The sequence below is a fragment of the Chelonia mydas genome, chromosome 6 (assembly GCF_015237465.2).
Source record: "Chelonia mydas isolate rCheMyd1 chromosome 6, rCheMyd1.pri.v2, whole genome shotgun sequence".
NCBI classification, from domain to species: Eukaryota; Metazoa; Chordata; order Testudines; family Cheloniidae; genus Chelonia; species Chelonia mydas.
The window spans coordinates 63,884,531-63,900,573 of record NC_051246.2 but is presented as its reverse complement, the minus strand read 5'-3'; the positions used below and the strand labels follow the sequence as shown (position 1 = coordinate 63,900,573).

The 16,043-nt window shown below is 42.3% G+C and overlaps 1 protein-coding gene across 27 annotated transcripts in view; it reads right to left on the bottom strand.

Moving 5' to 3' along the window:
- GPHN (gephyrin) overlaps positions 1-16,043 on the bottom strand; it is a 603,244-nt gene that overhangs the window by 74,731 nt on the left and 512,470 nt on the right. For all 27 annotated transcript variants that reach the window (XM_037900254.2, XM_037900255.2, XM_043549878.1 and 24 more), the window contains one exon: positions 7,026-7,081. In XM_037900254.2, coding sequence (XP_037756182.1) covers positions 7,026-7,081 — 56 coding nt within the window. The remainder of the gene's footprint in view (positions 1-7,025; positions 7,082-16,043) is intronic.

Genomic DNA, 16,043 nt, shown 5'->3' with positions numbered 1-16,043 from the left:
CGAGAGAAGGGCCATCCACCTAATTAGTGGAGCTGCGCAGGCGTGGCTCCACTAATTAGGTGCCTGGACCCTGGAGAAGACGCACATGTAAGGTGAGGTGGTTGCCTTGGGGGGAATAGGGGGTACGTGGGAGGGGGTAATGGGGCGAGAAGAGGGAATGGGGGGAATTTGGGGTGTGCAGGGCTGTGGCGGCCAGAGAAAGAGGTGACTTTCCCCAACGCCTGGGCTGTGGCTGCCATGGGGAGACGGCCCTCCTTCCCAGCTTCAGCTCTGTGGCTGCTGTGGTGGGGGAGATACTCCCCTCCTTTGCAGCCATAGCTCAGGGGCTGCTGCGGTGGGGGGAGAGGGAGAGACCCCCCTCCTTTCCAGTCCCAGCTCAGAGGCTGCCATGGCAGGGGAGAGAGGGAGAGACCCCCTCTTTCCCAGCCCAGCTCGGTGGCTGCCACGGTGGGGGAGAGAGGGCACATCCATCGCATTAGAAAGGTAAGACTACTGATATTAAAATATGAGTTGTGTGCTTTTATTTGTAGAATAAAAAACCAAGTATTATTACGTTTTTTTTTATATAGCACTTTTATCCAAAGTGCTTTACAATAGTTAGCTACCGATACAAACAACATTTGGAAAGATCATTAAATGGTCCGCTGAGATCCTCAACAATTTTCAAGTGGTCCACAAAAAAAAAAGTTTGAGAACCACTGTAGTAGCCTTTTTCTGTTTTTCACTCGGAACAGATGCTTCAGAAGGCTAAACCATTATTTTATGTCTGGAATCATTACACCCTGTATAATTTTTGTCCTAGCTATACTGTAAAAGTATACACTATTTTTGTTCATATAAATGTCTAATAGTGTTTTAAACTTATTAAGCTATTTGTCTCCTATAGCAGCAACTTACACAGGTTAATTGTATATTGCATAAAACAGAATTTAAATTTCCTCCCATTTTAAACTTATTGCCTTTTGGCCTCATAAGGAACATGGTCAATTGTTGTAAAATGTGCTCCATTTTCAGCTGATTGCCCAGTGAATTAGCATAATTACTCTTTTCTGATTTATAAACTTCCAATGATTTAAAACATCCAAACACACCTGTGAATGTGACTGGGTGTGTTTTTTTTTACAGTAAGCACTGTTGCCTGTATATTTATTACCTTCCCTTTCTTTCCTTTTTAAAATTGAACATATTCATTTGTTTTTATGTATTTGTATTTGTATTTGAGAGAGTGGTATTCTATTATGTTTTATTACATTAGTTTGCCTTTATTCTTTTCTACACCACCCCAAGTGCATTGGCACTGTAAAACAGAATGAATAAAGCTATTGGTGCTACACAACATATTATTAATATTATTTATTATATTTTTGTTTTAATGTTGTCTTCACCGTCAGGTAATAGCCCAGATTCTGCAATCATCAATATGAAAGATACAACTAAGAAAATGGCAATTAAGATGAAAGACGTTGCTTTGATACAGTGAAGTTGTAAAATACATAGTAATAATAATAGTTGCACTTCTATAATGCCTTTCATTTTAGAACCTCAAAATGGTTTACAAACATCAAAATCCCATTTTACAGATGTAGAGAAACTGAGGCATATAGAGGCTGTGTCTTACCTATGTCACAAAGTGATTCTGTGGCAGAGATGAAAACAAAACCCAGGAGTCCTGACCATGTATTCCCTGCTCTTGCCATTAGAGAACATAAACTATTAATAATTATTCTAATTAAAATCCTCAGTTGTCTTAGACCAGGGGTCTCAAACTCAAATGACCTCGAGGGCCACATGAGGACTAGTACATTGGCCGGAGGGCCGTACCCTGACCCCTCCCCCCTGCTGCCCTGGCCCTACTCCTGCCCACCCCTTCCCTGCCCCCATTCCAACCCCTTCCCTGAAATCCCCACCCCAACTCCGCCCCCTCCCTGCCCCCAGGGGGTGCAGGAGGAGTGCAAGGTGCGGCAGGAGGCTCAGGGCAGGGGGTTGGGGTGCAGGAGGGGTGCGGGGTGCAGCAGGGGCTCAGGGCAGGGGGTTGGGGTGCAGGAGGTGTGCGGGGTGTGGCAGGGGGCTCAGGGCAGGGGGTCGGGGTGCGGGGTGCAGCAGGGGGCTCAGGGAAGGGGGTCGGGTGCAGGAGGTGTGCAGGGTGCGACAGGGGGCTCAGGGCAGCGGATCGGGGTGCAGGAGGGGTGTGGGGTGCAGCAGGAGGCTCAGGGCAGGGGGTTTGGCTGCAGGAGGGGTTTGGGGAAGCGGCCGGGAGCAGCGGGGGAGGGGGCACAGGTGTCTGTGTGTTGCCCTGGCCGCTCCTCCAGGTACCTCCCCCGAAGCTCCCATTGGCCGGGAATGGGGAACCGCGGCCAAGGGAGCTTTGGGGGCGGTGCCTGGAGGCGCGGCCAGGGCAACACACAGACCCCTGTGCCCCCCCTCCCCGAGGTCCTGGCAGCTTCCCGGAGTGGCGCCGGGGGCAGGGAGGGTGCCTGCGCTGCCCCCGGTGCAAGCCAGGCTGGACTGCTCTAGGTAAATGCTGGGGGCAGGGGGGGCTGCGGGGAGCTGGCGGGCCGCAGAAAATAACCCCGTGGGCCGCATGTTTGAGACCCCTGTCTTAGACTATTACAGTAATCAGATCAAGCTAATGTTGAGCTTAGAATGTACCCCACTTGCATTGGATCCTGGGGCATTCTCAAAGGCCTTTTAAAATATCATAAGGACCACACCCTTTATTCCCTCCAACCAAAATTCCAATTATGATAAATGTACTTCCACTCAAAGGGAAACAGATACAAATCCTTTCATAACTTAGCTATTTTTCTCCTGAACCAAACAAAGGGAGTCAGTACAGAATGATATGATGTACTCTTGCTCCTCACTCAGACTATATGTGCTATTTCCTTAGCAGCCCTTTGTTTGTCTAGCAGCAAGGGATCTATCCAAGTTTTGAAAACAGACACATATTTCTGCTCCTGGCAGAACTAGGGTAGCTTGCACCACATGCTGTCTTTCACAACCTGTCTGAGTCTGTAGACGGACATCAGTATGTTATGAGTGGACCCAATCACTGGATCCCACATGCTCCTAAGACAGCAGGGTCTGGATAGAGCCAGGTCACTATTCCTAGCTTTGGGTCTCTAAGACATACACCCAGGTGCAGACCTCGTACCTGCCACCCTTCTTTGAGACATGAGATTCTGCAGCCCCACTGTCTTAGATTCCAAAACCAGTGCCTCAGCCCACCAGAGCCCCCAGTGGCTTATGCATCTTCCCTCAAAGTTCCACTTCACTGTGGATGCTCTGAGCTTCTTGATTAACCCCTTCAGGAACAACATGGCAGGCAAACAAGGAACACAGGCTTAGTCAAGGAACCTCTTACCCACAGTCATTTTACCCTCAAGAAAGCACGAGAGAGTTACAAATCTTTGCAATATAACAAATGGTCCTAAGATGCTGTGATGTGATATGATTGAAATATGGCCATGTATATCAATAATTTTGCCACCGTTAAGACAATTGCAACAAATCGTATACCAAGTATATCATGTAAGGTGTCAATGGAAAAGTTATAATTTGCTAAATAAGATTATCCTGTTTAAATCCATGTATCACCACTGTATCTGAAATTATGAATATTGGCTACATAACTGTGTCTCAAATGTGTTTGTTCCTGGGGTAACACTCACAAAGTAGTTTACATCCAGTCTAGCCAGCACATTGTGACTGGACTATCAAGTTTGATGGCCCATTAAGGACACTTCACTCTAACAGCGGGTCATAGAAGAAACTCATTCTGCCCAGATGGATCTTCCTGTGGATGCCTCAGCACAGATATGGGCAATGGCTGCCTCTGAGAGTCATCAAAGCATGTGAGGACATGTGATTTGCTCATGTGACCCTGGACTCAGAGCAGTAACTTTCCACAAACTAGGCTGTGAGCTTTGTTTGGAACAGAACATTTCCAGACACATGGCAAAGGATATAAAAGACCCCCGGGATTACTCCATTTTGCCTCTTTCCTGCCCTGATTCTCTGAACTGTGGATTTACAACTAAAAGGAACATACTGAACTATGGAGCGAGGACCTTCCAATCTTTTGGAAGTTACCAGAGAGACTTTACAAATCAGAAGTCTATAATATCACTGCTATAAACCTGATATAAGGACATTGCAATTATTGTAGGTATATGATCTATTAACCATTTTAACTCTCTTCTTCTTTTCTTTTATTAATAAACCTTTAGATTTTAGTTACTAAAGGATTGGCAGCAGTATGATTATTGGGTAAGAGCCGAGTTATATATTGACCTGGCTAAATGGCTGGTCTCTTGAGATGAGAAGGATCCTATATGTGTTGAAATTGGTTTCAGTAACCACTCATCATTGAGTCCAGTGTTTGGGGGGTCAGATAAGGGCTGGAATGCCTAAGGAGATTGCATTTTTGACTTCTTGTTAACCAATGTGGGGAGACAGAAGTTTACTTTTGTTACTGGCTTGGTGGTATATCTAATGATAGAATAACCACCAGTTTGGGGTGAGTCTGATCTATTTCTCAGCAGTTTGTCCTGAATCTGGTGAATAGTCTCAGCTGGGCCCCACTGAGGCACCGTGACAGAAGCACCCCATTAGTCTGATTTCACTCCCCACCCTCATGTGAGTCTGAGGCTTGGTCTACACTAGGAACTTATGTCAGTATAACTATGTTGCTCAGGGGCCTGGAAAATCCACACCTCCATACCAACCTAATCCCCAGTGTAGACAGCACTGTTTTGAACGGAAGGCTTTGCCCATTAACCTAGCTACTGCCTCTCAGGGAGGTGGAGTACCTACACCGATGGGAGAAGCTCTCCCGTCAGGTAGGTAGTGTCTTCACTAAGCGCCATAGCTCAAGCGCTGTAAGTGTAGAAAAGCCCTGAAGTCTGGTCAGCATTTTAGGCTATGGGTAGAGTCCTTCCTGTCTTCTCTTTCTTTCCAGCCAGGGGACAGCACCCCTCCTTAATACCATCTCTGACTCTATTTTGCCATGTCCCCAGGCTGGGAAATTCTAACCCCCAGCCACGCGAATCCCATATGCAGAAAACCATTGTCTCCTGAGGTGAACCAGTTGTTGAGAGTCATACAAAGTTGCATTCCAAAATAAAACAATGTAAAACTTTAGACCCTACAAGTCCAATCAGTCCTACATCTTGTTCAGCCAATCGCTCAGACAAACAAGTTTGTTTACATTTACAGGAGATACTGCTGATTCATATGTCTCTTCATGCTTCAGCCATCGTTCCAGAGGACATGTTTCCATGCTGATGATGCTTGTTAAAAAAATAATGTGTTAATTAAATTTGGGACTGAACTCCTTGGGGAAGAATTGTATGTCTCCTGTTCTGTTTTATCTGCATTCTGCCATATATTTCATGTTATAGCAGTCTTGGATGATGACCCAGCACATGTTGTTCATTTTAAGAACACTTTCACTGCAAATTTAACAAAATGCAAAGAAGATACCAATGTGAAATTTCTAAAGATAGCTACAGCACTCGACCAATGATTTAAGAATCTGAATTGCCTTCCAAAATCTGAGAGGGATGAGGTGTGGAGCATGCTTTCAGAAGTCTTAAAAGAGCAACACTCCAATGCAGAAACTACAGAACCCAAACTACCAAAAAAGAAAATCAACCTTCTGCAAGTGGCATCTGACTCAGATGATGAAAATGAACATGCGTCAGTCCGCACTGCTTTGGATCATTATTGAGCAGAACCTGTCATCAGCATGGATGCATTTCCTCTGGAATGGTGGTTGAAGCATGAAGGGACATATGAATCTTTATCGCATCTGCCATGTAAATCTCTTGCAACGCTGGCCACCATAGTGCCATGCAAACGCCTGTTCTCACTTTCAGGTGACATTATAAACAAGACATGGGCAGCATTATCTCCTGCAAATGTAAACAAACTTGTTTGTCTGAGCAATTGGCTGAACAAGAAGTAGGACTGATTGGACTTGTAGGTTCTAGAGTTTTACATTGTTTTATTTTTGAATGCAGTTTTTTTGTACATAATTCTACATTTGTAAGTTCAACTTTCATGATAAAGGGATTGCACTACAGTACTTGTACGAGGTGAACTGAAAAATACTATTTCTTTTGTTTCTTACAGTGCAAATATTTGTAATAAAAAATAATATAAAGTGAGCACTGTACACTTTGTATTCTGTGTTGTAATTGAAATCAATATATTTGAAAAAGTAGAAAACATCCAAAAATATTTAAATAAATGGTATTCTATTATTGTTTAACAGCACGATTAATCACGATAAATTTTTTTAATCGCTTGACTGCCCTGGTAAAGAGTCATCTACTTCAGGCAGTCAGAAGAAGGGAAAATCACTTACATGTAATTCTGCATATTTTAAGATTTCTTAGACAATTTTCATTTCTTGGTTTCAGAGTAACAGCCGTATTAGTCTGTATTCGCAAAAAGAAAAGGAGTACTTGTGGCAGCTTAGAGACTAACCAATTTATTTGAGCATAAGCTTTCTTGGTTGTGCATGTACAAATAGATGCTGGTTAGAGGTCCCTTTGAAAATTTCTTAAGGACAAGTGATTAGGACTTCGGTTTTCTATCTTTTCTGTAAAATTACACCATCAACAGCACAGCATCTCCTAACGCCATCCTAAGGCACTGGATTATTGCTTATTCATACATAAGACCACCATCTACTAAATCACCAACACTACCCCCTAAGGTCTTCTGGGGTTTCCCTCTGAGTCTCTTATGCAAGTACTGACCTGATCTTACACTACTTAGCATTTGAAATCATGTCCCAAGTTGTATGGCTGCAGGCTAGACAGTGCACACAACTTCGTAATTATTTAGTGTCAACTTCAATAACAAATACAATCTTTGGAGCACTTGTGAGGATTCCAGAGCACAAATGCAAGGCATACGTTTAAAAGAAAAAAAAAAGAAGTCAGATCCTTAGTTTTATAAGAGAAGAAAAACAACTTAAATAAAAAGAGAAAAAGGAGAAAAGAAATTGCACTCACCTGCTCACCAGCTTGGGATTCCCCAATGATGAATCGATCCCCAGGGCCATCAGCAGCTGTAAGACAATACAGAAGAAAGAAGATGATAAAAATATTGAACCATTGCAAATGGGAAAATTAGAAACCAAGAATGGGAGAATCTTTAGAATAATCCAAGATTTAGTTTAGAGTTGCTTCTTTAGAACCTGTATGAGAGGACATGAATATTTTGCAAAACATTTTGACCTTTTAGGTCTATTTTAAGATGTATTTATGAATTTGCTAATCACAGGTTATATAATAATATTTCTACCACAAAATTGCTCAGATATACTCATTGTTCCTAGTTCTTCCAAGGGTATGCAGAAGTCTGGGAGAACGTAAAAGGAAACCGTTGGATATTATCTTAATATCAAAGATTTCCAGTTGTACATAATATTCTTAAGATAAAAGCCTCAACTTCATGAGGCAGAGGTAACAGCAAGAGTTGGTTATCCTCTCTGTGAAACTGCCACCAGACAGGGGGCCGTGATATATATATTTTGCCAGCATGTTACATAACTGTTTGGAAGACAACAGCAGAATTTTGGATATCAAGATTTCTGGGTTCCCTTCCTAGCTCTGGGAGGAATGTGATTTAATTATTAGTGCAGTGGTTACAGACAATACAGACAAGCGTGTACATCTGACGCATTTGCTCTGAAAGACAGTGGGCTAAGTAGATGTGACTCGTAGATGCCATGTTAGAGACTTGGGTTCTGTTCCTAGCTGTCAGTGTCAGAGGTGATATTTGAACTCATCATTTCCTCAGTCCCAGCCCAGTGCACCTTCATTTAGACAAAAGGGAATTTTGATGGGGGAGAGCAGGTGGGCAAAGGTTTATGAGTGCTGCAGTTTTACTGTGTATGTCCAAATGGCAATTTCCCAGGGCTGCTCATTTGTCCTTATCTGGACAGATTTTCAAGGGGACAGCAAAGATAATTCTGCTGACAAATGCTGAGTTTCTGCTTTGGAGGCACTAGAAAGGTTCGAAGAAACAACTGAGAATAACAACCATATTTTCCCTACTCTTATTCTCAGAAACACTTAAACTGGTTTTGCTGAAACTGAATATATAATTCTGAGGCAGAGACCAAACACAGAAATTATCAGTGTAAACAGCTGAAGTTTGAAGCAACTGAAATCCTGGGAAGTATTAAGTGTTAGGAGGTGTATAGGTGTCGCTATGTGTTCTGCCTGTAAGAACTGTGTTTATGCTTTTATAGCACCTTTCATTTGAGGATCTCTAAGTGCTTACCCATTGTTAATTAATTAAACCTCCCAACAACCTTCTGAGGTAGGTGTTATCAATATTTTACAGAAGAAGAATGTGAGGTACAGGAAGAGTAAGTGACTTGCTCAAGGTCTCATAGCTAGAGTCAGGAACAGAATCTAGGAGTGCTGACACTTAGTTACCTGCTCTAACCATTTGATCATGCTACACCCAAAAGTGACACCTCTATATCTAGAGGCAATGTTGTCCTAGGGGAAGAGTACAGGATTGGAAGTCAGGAGACTTGGGATCTAATCTTCCACCCTCAATGCTGGCTTCTCACAGAATATCAAGTCATGTTCAAGGTTTATTTCTCCTTATTTTCAAGGCACTCAGTGCTTTGGGGCTCGGGCCCAACATAGCTAGAAGATTGCCTAAAGCTCTGATGTGAAGACCAGGGTCAATAACACCACTCCTCAGGCACAATGAAGCTTTCTACCATTAGGGTAAAGTTCATCTGTGCAGGAGATAGAATTTTCTTGGGGACTGGTCTGAGACTTGTGGAATGAACTCCCACAGGAACTAAGAATCGTCACAAACCTTACCACCTTCCACTCCAAGTGCCAGGGGCATTTCTTTGACCTGCTGCAATGGGGCAGATAGGCCCCCCACTGTCAGGGAGGGGGTTAATAAGAGCCTGCGGACACAACTGGCCCAGCCCCACTACTCTTGCAGCAGTTCTCGGGAATCGAGAAGGGTCCTAAAGGAAGAGGCTCAGCTTAGTTAGGGAACAGACCAGGAAGAACAGAGAGCAGCACTGTGAGTCTTCCTTGATGAGGAAGCCTGGTTCTAGACAAGATCCTGAGACAGTCTGCTGCCTGGATGAGACTCCCAGTGGATGGGATGACTGGACCCAGGAAGACGGATAAAAGAGACTGGCCACATGGAGACAAGCCCTGAGTAGAAGGGCAGGGTCTTGCTGACAAATCCTTGGACGACCTTGCGTTTGAGTTGTTTTCCCTTTATTCTGGACTCTAATGCCCTGGAAGGGGTGTGACTCAAGTGTGCCATGGCCAGAGGGCTAAGACACCAAGGCACTGGATCCATGAAGTGTGACACCCGACTGTCAGGGAAACACAGCTGATTGAGTTGTGCCTTGATGGGCCACAAAAGGGTGTCTTGATGTAGACCTGGTTGCACCTGCCTTCTCTATTCAAAACAAAAAAAAAAACCTAGCCCAAACAGAAAACTTACCAAAACAAAACAGTACGCTGCATGCAAAAATTCTCCCCCTAGGGAGAGGATAAGAGAGAGAACAAACCACTGTGACAAATGTTAGTCATGTCACTAAATGCACTACTGGAAGGGGCTCCGAAACTACAGTGATGGGGGCAGCATAAGAACCTATCTAGACTAGACTAGAAATCCTGCTCTCAATGAAATCAGAATTTTATCATTGACGTTAATTGGAACAAAATCGAGTCCTTGGGTTCTAATTTGAGCTCTCAATGACTTAATCTCTCTTACTCTCAGAGACGCCATCTGGAAAATGGAAGTATTTACCATACCTATGTCCCCAAGGTGTTGTGATGTTTACTCAACTGTGGTCAATGTCTCTCTCTCTCTCACTGAGTAGTACCTTACTTCACAAGTAGCCTCACTGATTCACTGAAATTTCACATGGAGTAAAGTAGTACTCATCACAAGTAAGGGCCACAGAATCAAGTCTTTCACAATGCCACCAACTCACGAGAATCTATCACGAGTCTCACAATGTTTAGTATTCGTCTTAAAATCCTATTGGGTTAAGAAATTTGCTTTAACCCTTAAAAGCTATTGGAATCAAGAGATTACATGAAAATCTCAGCTCTCCTTAAAGAAAAAAAGTAAGTTTCTAGCCCTCCTGATGTTAGAAAAGCTTGAAAATGTGAAATAAGTGCATCCTAAGACTCAGAAATCAGGAAGCAAATAAAAAGAATCTCAGATTTATAGTTTTTTAAATCTCATGATTTTTGAATATTTGAGGCTGGCAAATATTTTTTTTTTGAGATCCTTAGATGAGTTTTTGAGATCCTTAGATGGAAAGTACTAAGTATTATTATTATTATTATTACTACTGTAAGTACCTATTGACCCCAATAAGGAGTGTTGGAAGTGCTTTCTGCCAAATCTATAGTCTGTTGCAGTGGTGAGTTAATTTCACGAGTCTAGCTGTATCTGCTATTTCAGACAAACCTCTTGGGCCTGCATTACATAACAACACTGCACAGTAAAAACTTCATTTAATTTTAAATGAGTTATGTTGGCTATTTTCTTAGCCAAATAAAATCATATTAAAAATGTAATCTCAAAATCAAACCATGTTTTTCGTTAACTGACTCCTTTCCTTAAAGAGCAGTACTCAGCTGTTAAATAAATAGCTTTGCCTACCTCTCAGATCTTCTGTATATATATTGTCTTGTTCTCCAGGAAAACAGGCAGCTTGTTTCATAGTTGTTCATCTGCTTCTACTGCTCATTACCTACCTAATACCACAAGTGGTTGCTTTGGGACGGACTGATTATGATGTATCTAATGAAGGGTTATAACATAAGATGAGCTGAGGAAAAGATAACAGGAGCAGATGAACTACTAAGAAATAAAAACCTTGTTTTCATGCCAATGTTGCTAGCAGGAAAACATGAGGTGGGGAAAGAAAGGCCGACAATATATGATATAAGTAGATCTGTTTCTAAATAAATTATGTTTCAGAGTTTTCCATGTGCCACCAATTGCTATTCAGAAGTCAAGTAATGGATGAGCTCAAAAGTGCACTAGGGTAGGGCCGGATTTCCAAGTAAGCACAGCAGGCATGTCTAGAGGCACTGGCACTAGTTGCCAAACATGTGATTTTCTAGCCCAATTGGGCTATTTTTAGCTGTCAGTTGGCAGGGTTTTTTAGCTGCTGCAAGTTGGGTTATTTTGCTGCCCTGCTGCTGCTGGCCACACTGCTCAGGAGTTCTCGAGAGGGAGGGAGCTTCCTGATTTGTCCCACTCCCTGCTGAGATGCCCCACACACCACTTGGCTCACATCGTGCCCCCTCCCCTTAGGTGACATTTGCAGCATGCGCAGAATTCTTGTCCAAGGGAGGCAGAATTTTTTTTCCCTTGAAAAAAATGTTCTGCAGTTCTGCCTTTTGCCCACCAGAGGCCACTGTGGCACCAGAACAACCTGAGCTGGCTGAGGCTGACTGGTCTGGCGGGTGGCAACAAACAGCTAGCAGGTGGGTGCATTTTTTCCTGAAGTAAAAAGTCACAGCAGCCTTCTTCAAGCCAGGTTAGGAAACAGAGTGGGCCACACAGGGCTGGTGGCTGGTGTGTGTGTGTGTGTGTGTGTGTGTGTGTGTGTGTGTGTGTGTGTGTGTGTGTGTGTGTGTGTGTGTGTGTGTGTGTGTGTGTGAGAGAGAGAGAGAGAGAGAGAGAGAGAGAGAGAGAGAGAGGGCCACATGGGGGGCTCCAGGCAGGGCCACATGGGGAGTGCGGGGCTCATAAGGTGTAAATCCGGCTCTGCACAAGGGTTGATTGATGAACTGAGAACCATGAGGTGCATTTCATTACTTTGCTGCCAATATGCTAGTAAATGATTTCAAGTTAGCTTGAATCAAGATGCCGTGCACTTCAAAAGTAGATTTAACTTTTATTCAAACTGAGTGAGTAGCCTTGGTTGATGTGAAACACACTGTGCTGCTGAAGTGCATTTCTTCATTATCTCCTCAACAACACAGGGTTCATAGGCACATAGAGATTGCCACATTGAAACAGACTGTCTATATACAGTAGTCTGGAAATCCATCTTTGACAAGCAGTCAATGCTAGATATTTCAGAAAAAATGCAAAGAAACCATAATGCATCAAATTCTACAGTACTATATACCATAAAAGGAAATTTCACTGGACCCCAATGGGTAGTTCACGCTCTGGAGCATAAAAATTTATAATCTTTGTAATTGTTCATGTTAGCTAGTATAGTTAGACATGATTCTTATCTGTATAAATATCTAATATTTAGGGAAAACTTTATGAGCTGTTTACTTCCAGAGTTTCCTGTGGAAGTGAGCTGCATAGTTTAATTATACATTGCATTGAAAATATGTCCTTTTATCCGTTTTAAATCTGTTCAGTTTCAAAATATTCCTGGTAGTGAAGACCAATCAATGATGACCTTATCCAGTAACCTTTGTTTCATTTCAGTACCCCAAACAGTTCTCTAGAAAGAGACATCTAGATTCCCTTACCACTCTGAGAAGAACTGCTTTCAGGAAGAATGGCTACTTTGCATGGTTGGCTACATTTGTAATGGTTTATTGAGTTCACATTCTGAAACCAGTCTACATATCTGCAGATGGAAGCCTACCCAATTTACTAATTTTTGAAGGAAAGATTAATTTCACTTGAAAAAAAAGTCCAACTAAGTCCCTTAACCCTTGACTTCAAACTCTCAAATAGCAAAGGGTGAAAATAACTCACAAAGTTGAGCCAAAACTTTCCCCACCTTTATGCCTAAGAACAGTAACTGATGGCAAGTGGTCCTGGGGCTAATATATTCAGCTCTGAACAGGTGTTCTCATGTTTTACAGAATATTATATAACTGTACATGTTTCCTTAAACTTTCAATATTAGATTTTATTTTATTTTTTGGAAATAGTTTTCATTTTCTGAAATAATTAAAAAAAATGTTAAACTACAACATATGGAATGTGACAACTTGGTCTCATACATAAGCCTATTTTTAAACAGTCTTACAATAGTGAGGACACATTAGTGAGGCCCATATGTGCTCATCATATGGGTTAGATTGGTACTAGTAGCTAGCAGCCACTCAGGCAGAGAGAGGGTGTCAGTTTGATCAACGTGTACTGCACACTGAAAGCAGATTTAACTTTTAAGGAGCGTTATCCCCATGTAAATGCTGTCCAGAATTGCATTCCCCATGTTTTGGGACTGCAAGAGCAGCTACTGAATTGCTCTCCCTTTCTCTGGAAGAAACTTACTGGAAAGGGGTCAGAGTGCTGGAGAATAGCAAGAGCCATGGTTCTGTTAACTAGCCATCTGTGCAGGAGGGAATTAGTTGCCATGTTTAATGAACTAGTTCTCTGCCCCACGTTACTGTAGAGCTAACCAAAGACATTGTGCCTCCCTGAGGCAGGATGCCTATTGATGCCCCCCTGCAGCTTTTCACCATACCAACTACAGGGCTATGCCTAAATGCCAAAATTTAACTCTTTTTATCTGGGAACAAGAAAAAGCTCAATGCATTGCACCTCCAGTTTAAATAGCTGCTAATGTCTCATGGGAAACTCTATCCTGTTCCTTTACCTTGAACTCTCGTCTCAGGACTGAGATCTGCAAATCAACCCACCATTTTATCACCTCTGCAACAATGCCTTTAAGTTTCACTGCCTGGAATCTACCTCTGATGAAATCTTCATCCATTCCTTTATCTCCTCTTGTCTCCACTACTGCAACTCTCTTCACTATAGCTTCCTAAATTTTCAACTCTCCAGAGTTGAGCATGCACAGAATGCTATTGCCCACCTTCTTTTACATGTAAAACAGTGCAAACATATCACTCCCATTCTCAAATATCGCCATCTTTTTCTGAAATGGAATGTGAAAAACATTTTACAAATATTAATAATACTACTAATATCTGTATGGCTTTTAACCTGAACAGTTCACCAACATTCTGTGTCTTGCAGGTTTGTATCTGTTAGGAGGAAAAACTGAAGAAGAAGTCAGGTATTATCTTGATGCAATCCTGTTTATTTACAAATAATGTACACAATAGTACTGTTTTCTTGGACAAAATAGGAACCAAGCAGCAAGAGATAGTTTTTGTTCACAAATCAAAGCCTCTTTTGTGCCAGCACTCTATCAAAAAGCTCCCTCTTTTAATTTTTTTTCAGGGTCACACTACAAGTGTTTTTCTGGCTGCATCTGGGGCTTTCCTGCTGCCTTCTCTGTGTGCTTCTGTCCAGTGGAAGGAACATCCAGTGCTCTATATTAACTGCAAACTATTTCCCTGGGAATTGGCCTATTCTGTTATTGAAAAAAAAGGCCTGACTGTAAAATGGGGAGTGGATGCATTTCATTATTACCTCCTCGGGAACCCAGTCATCCTGGTTATGGATCATGTTCCCTAAGATGGCTGAATGAGACGAAAGACCCAAAAAGCTGATTGATGAGTTGAATATCTGTCCCTTCAGTCATATGCCTCCAGGTTCAGCAATGAGCAGGGAAGGGACACCTGAATGCCAACTTCTTCTCTTGGGAAGGGACGTGGGAGTTGGAATCTACATCCAGTCCCCTAAGATCTGACTTGAGGGGGAGAGTGTGTGTTGGAGTATACTAACGCCGCACTAAGTCAGCAAGGGATAATGTGCTGCTGTAAGCCCACTCAACAAGGACTGTTGCTTGAGAATTGGACTTTTTAGTCACTTGCAATGCTGCAGCAGGATACAATAACTGAACTGCTTTGGCACCTACACCATTGCCTTTTGAGATAGATCGCTGCCATTCAATACATAAAGACGACTGTGCTGCCTGGGACAGGCCTGCGGGTCCTAATGAGACTGTTCCATGGAACCCCTGCCCAGGGGACATTTGGGGAACTGTCTCAATCAACTCAGTGGATTTTTGCCCTTTACTGAAGTCTGCCCTATAGTTTGTCTTGGATCATAAAGAGCGCAGTCACAATGTTGGAAATTAGCCTCCCAGAAAGCATCAGCATTACCATACTTGTGCCCAGGCCTGCATGCAACTATGAAATCATAGCTCTGCACCTGGGAACTAGCCCCTCAGGATTCCTGAATCTAAACAGCCATTGCAGGGACGCACGGTCTGTCCTGACCACAAATTTCCTCCCATATAAAGAGTGATGAAAATGTACTATAGATTTAACCACTTCTCGGGGTTCCTTTAGGGTGATGGAATAATTTCTTTCAGGAGAACTTAGATATTTGTTGTAATACCCTCCAACATAAAAGGGGTTTTAAAATAATGGGTAGGCTAAGACAAAAGCAGTCTCAAGAGCCTTTTTCAACTCCAAAAATGCTACATCACACTCTGCTGACCTCTGAAATGGTTTCCCTTTCTCACCAAGCCTATGCAATTGTTTTGCATATTGGCAAATTCACAAATAAACCTTCTGTAATAGGAGCAGAGCCCTGCAAAACTCTGCACATCTGTGAGTGTCTGGGAAGTTGGCCAGTTCTGCGCAGCCTCAGTTTTCTCTTTTTGAAACAACTCAAAATTTCTTTGGGTTCACTTTCAGATTAGCAGAGTTAAGTTTATCACAGACCATTTTTAAATATATCATTTCCTGTTCAAATGTTTTAGCATGCACTAAGATATCATTATCCCCATTTTACAGATGGGAAAACAGAGGCACAGAGGTGAAGTGACTTGCCCAAAGCCACTCAGTAGGCCAATGGCACAGCCAGATCTTCTAAGTCCCAGATCAGTGCTCTGTTCTCTAGGTTATACTCCCTAAGGAGTCTTTACAGGAAAGGTTCCTAGGAAAACTTTCAGTGTAATAAAAAAAATATTTTAATCGCTACATCTAATTACTCAGAATTGTGCATTCCCATACACAATTTTGAAAATTATCAACTGTAATAATAAAGAATAATTAATAAACATACAGTAAAATGGAATTGTAACAGTCTGATAAAATATTTGATGCATAGGAAACACTCTTAATAATAAAAATTATATATATATAAAAAAAGTAAACCTTTGAAATTCT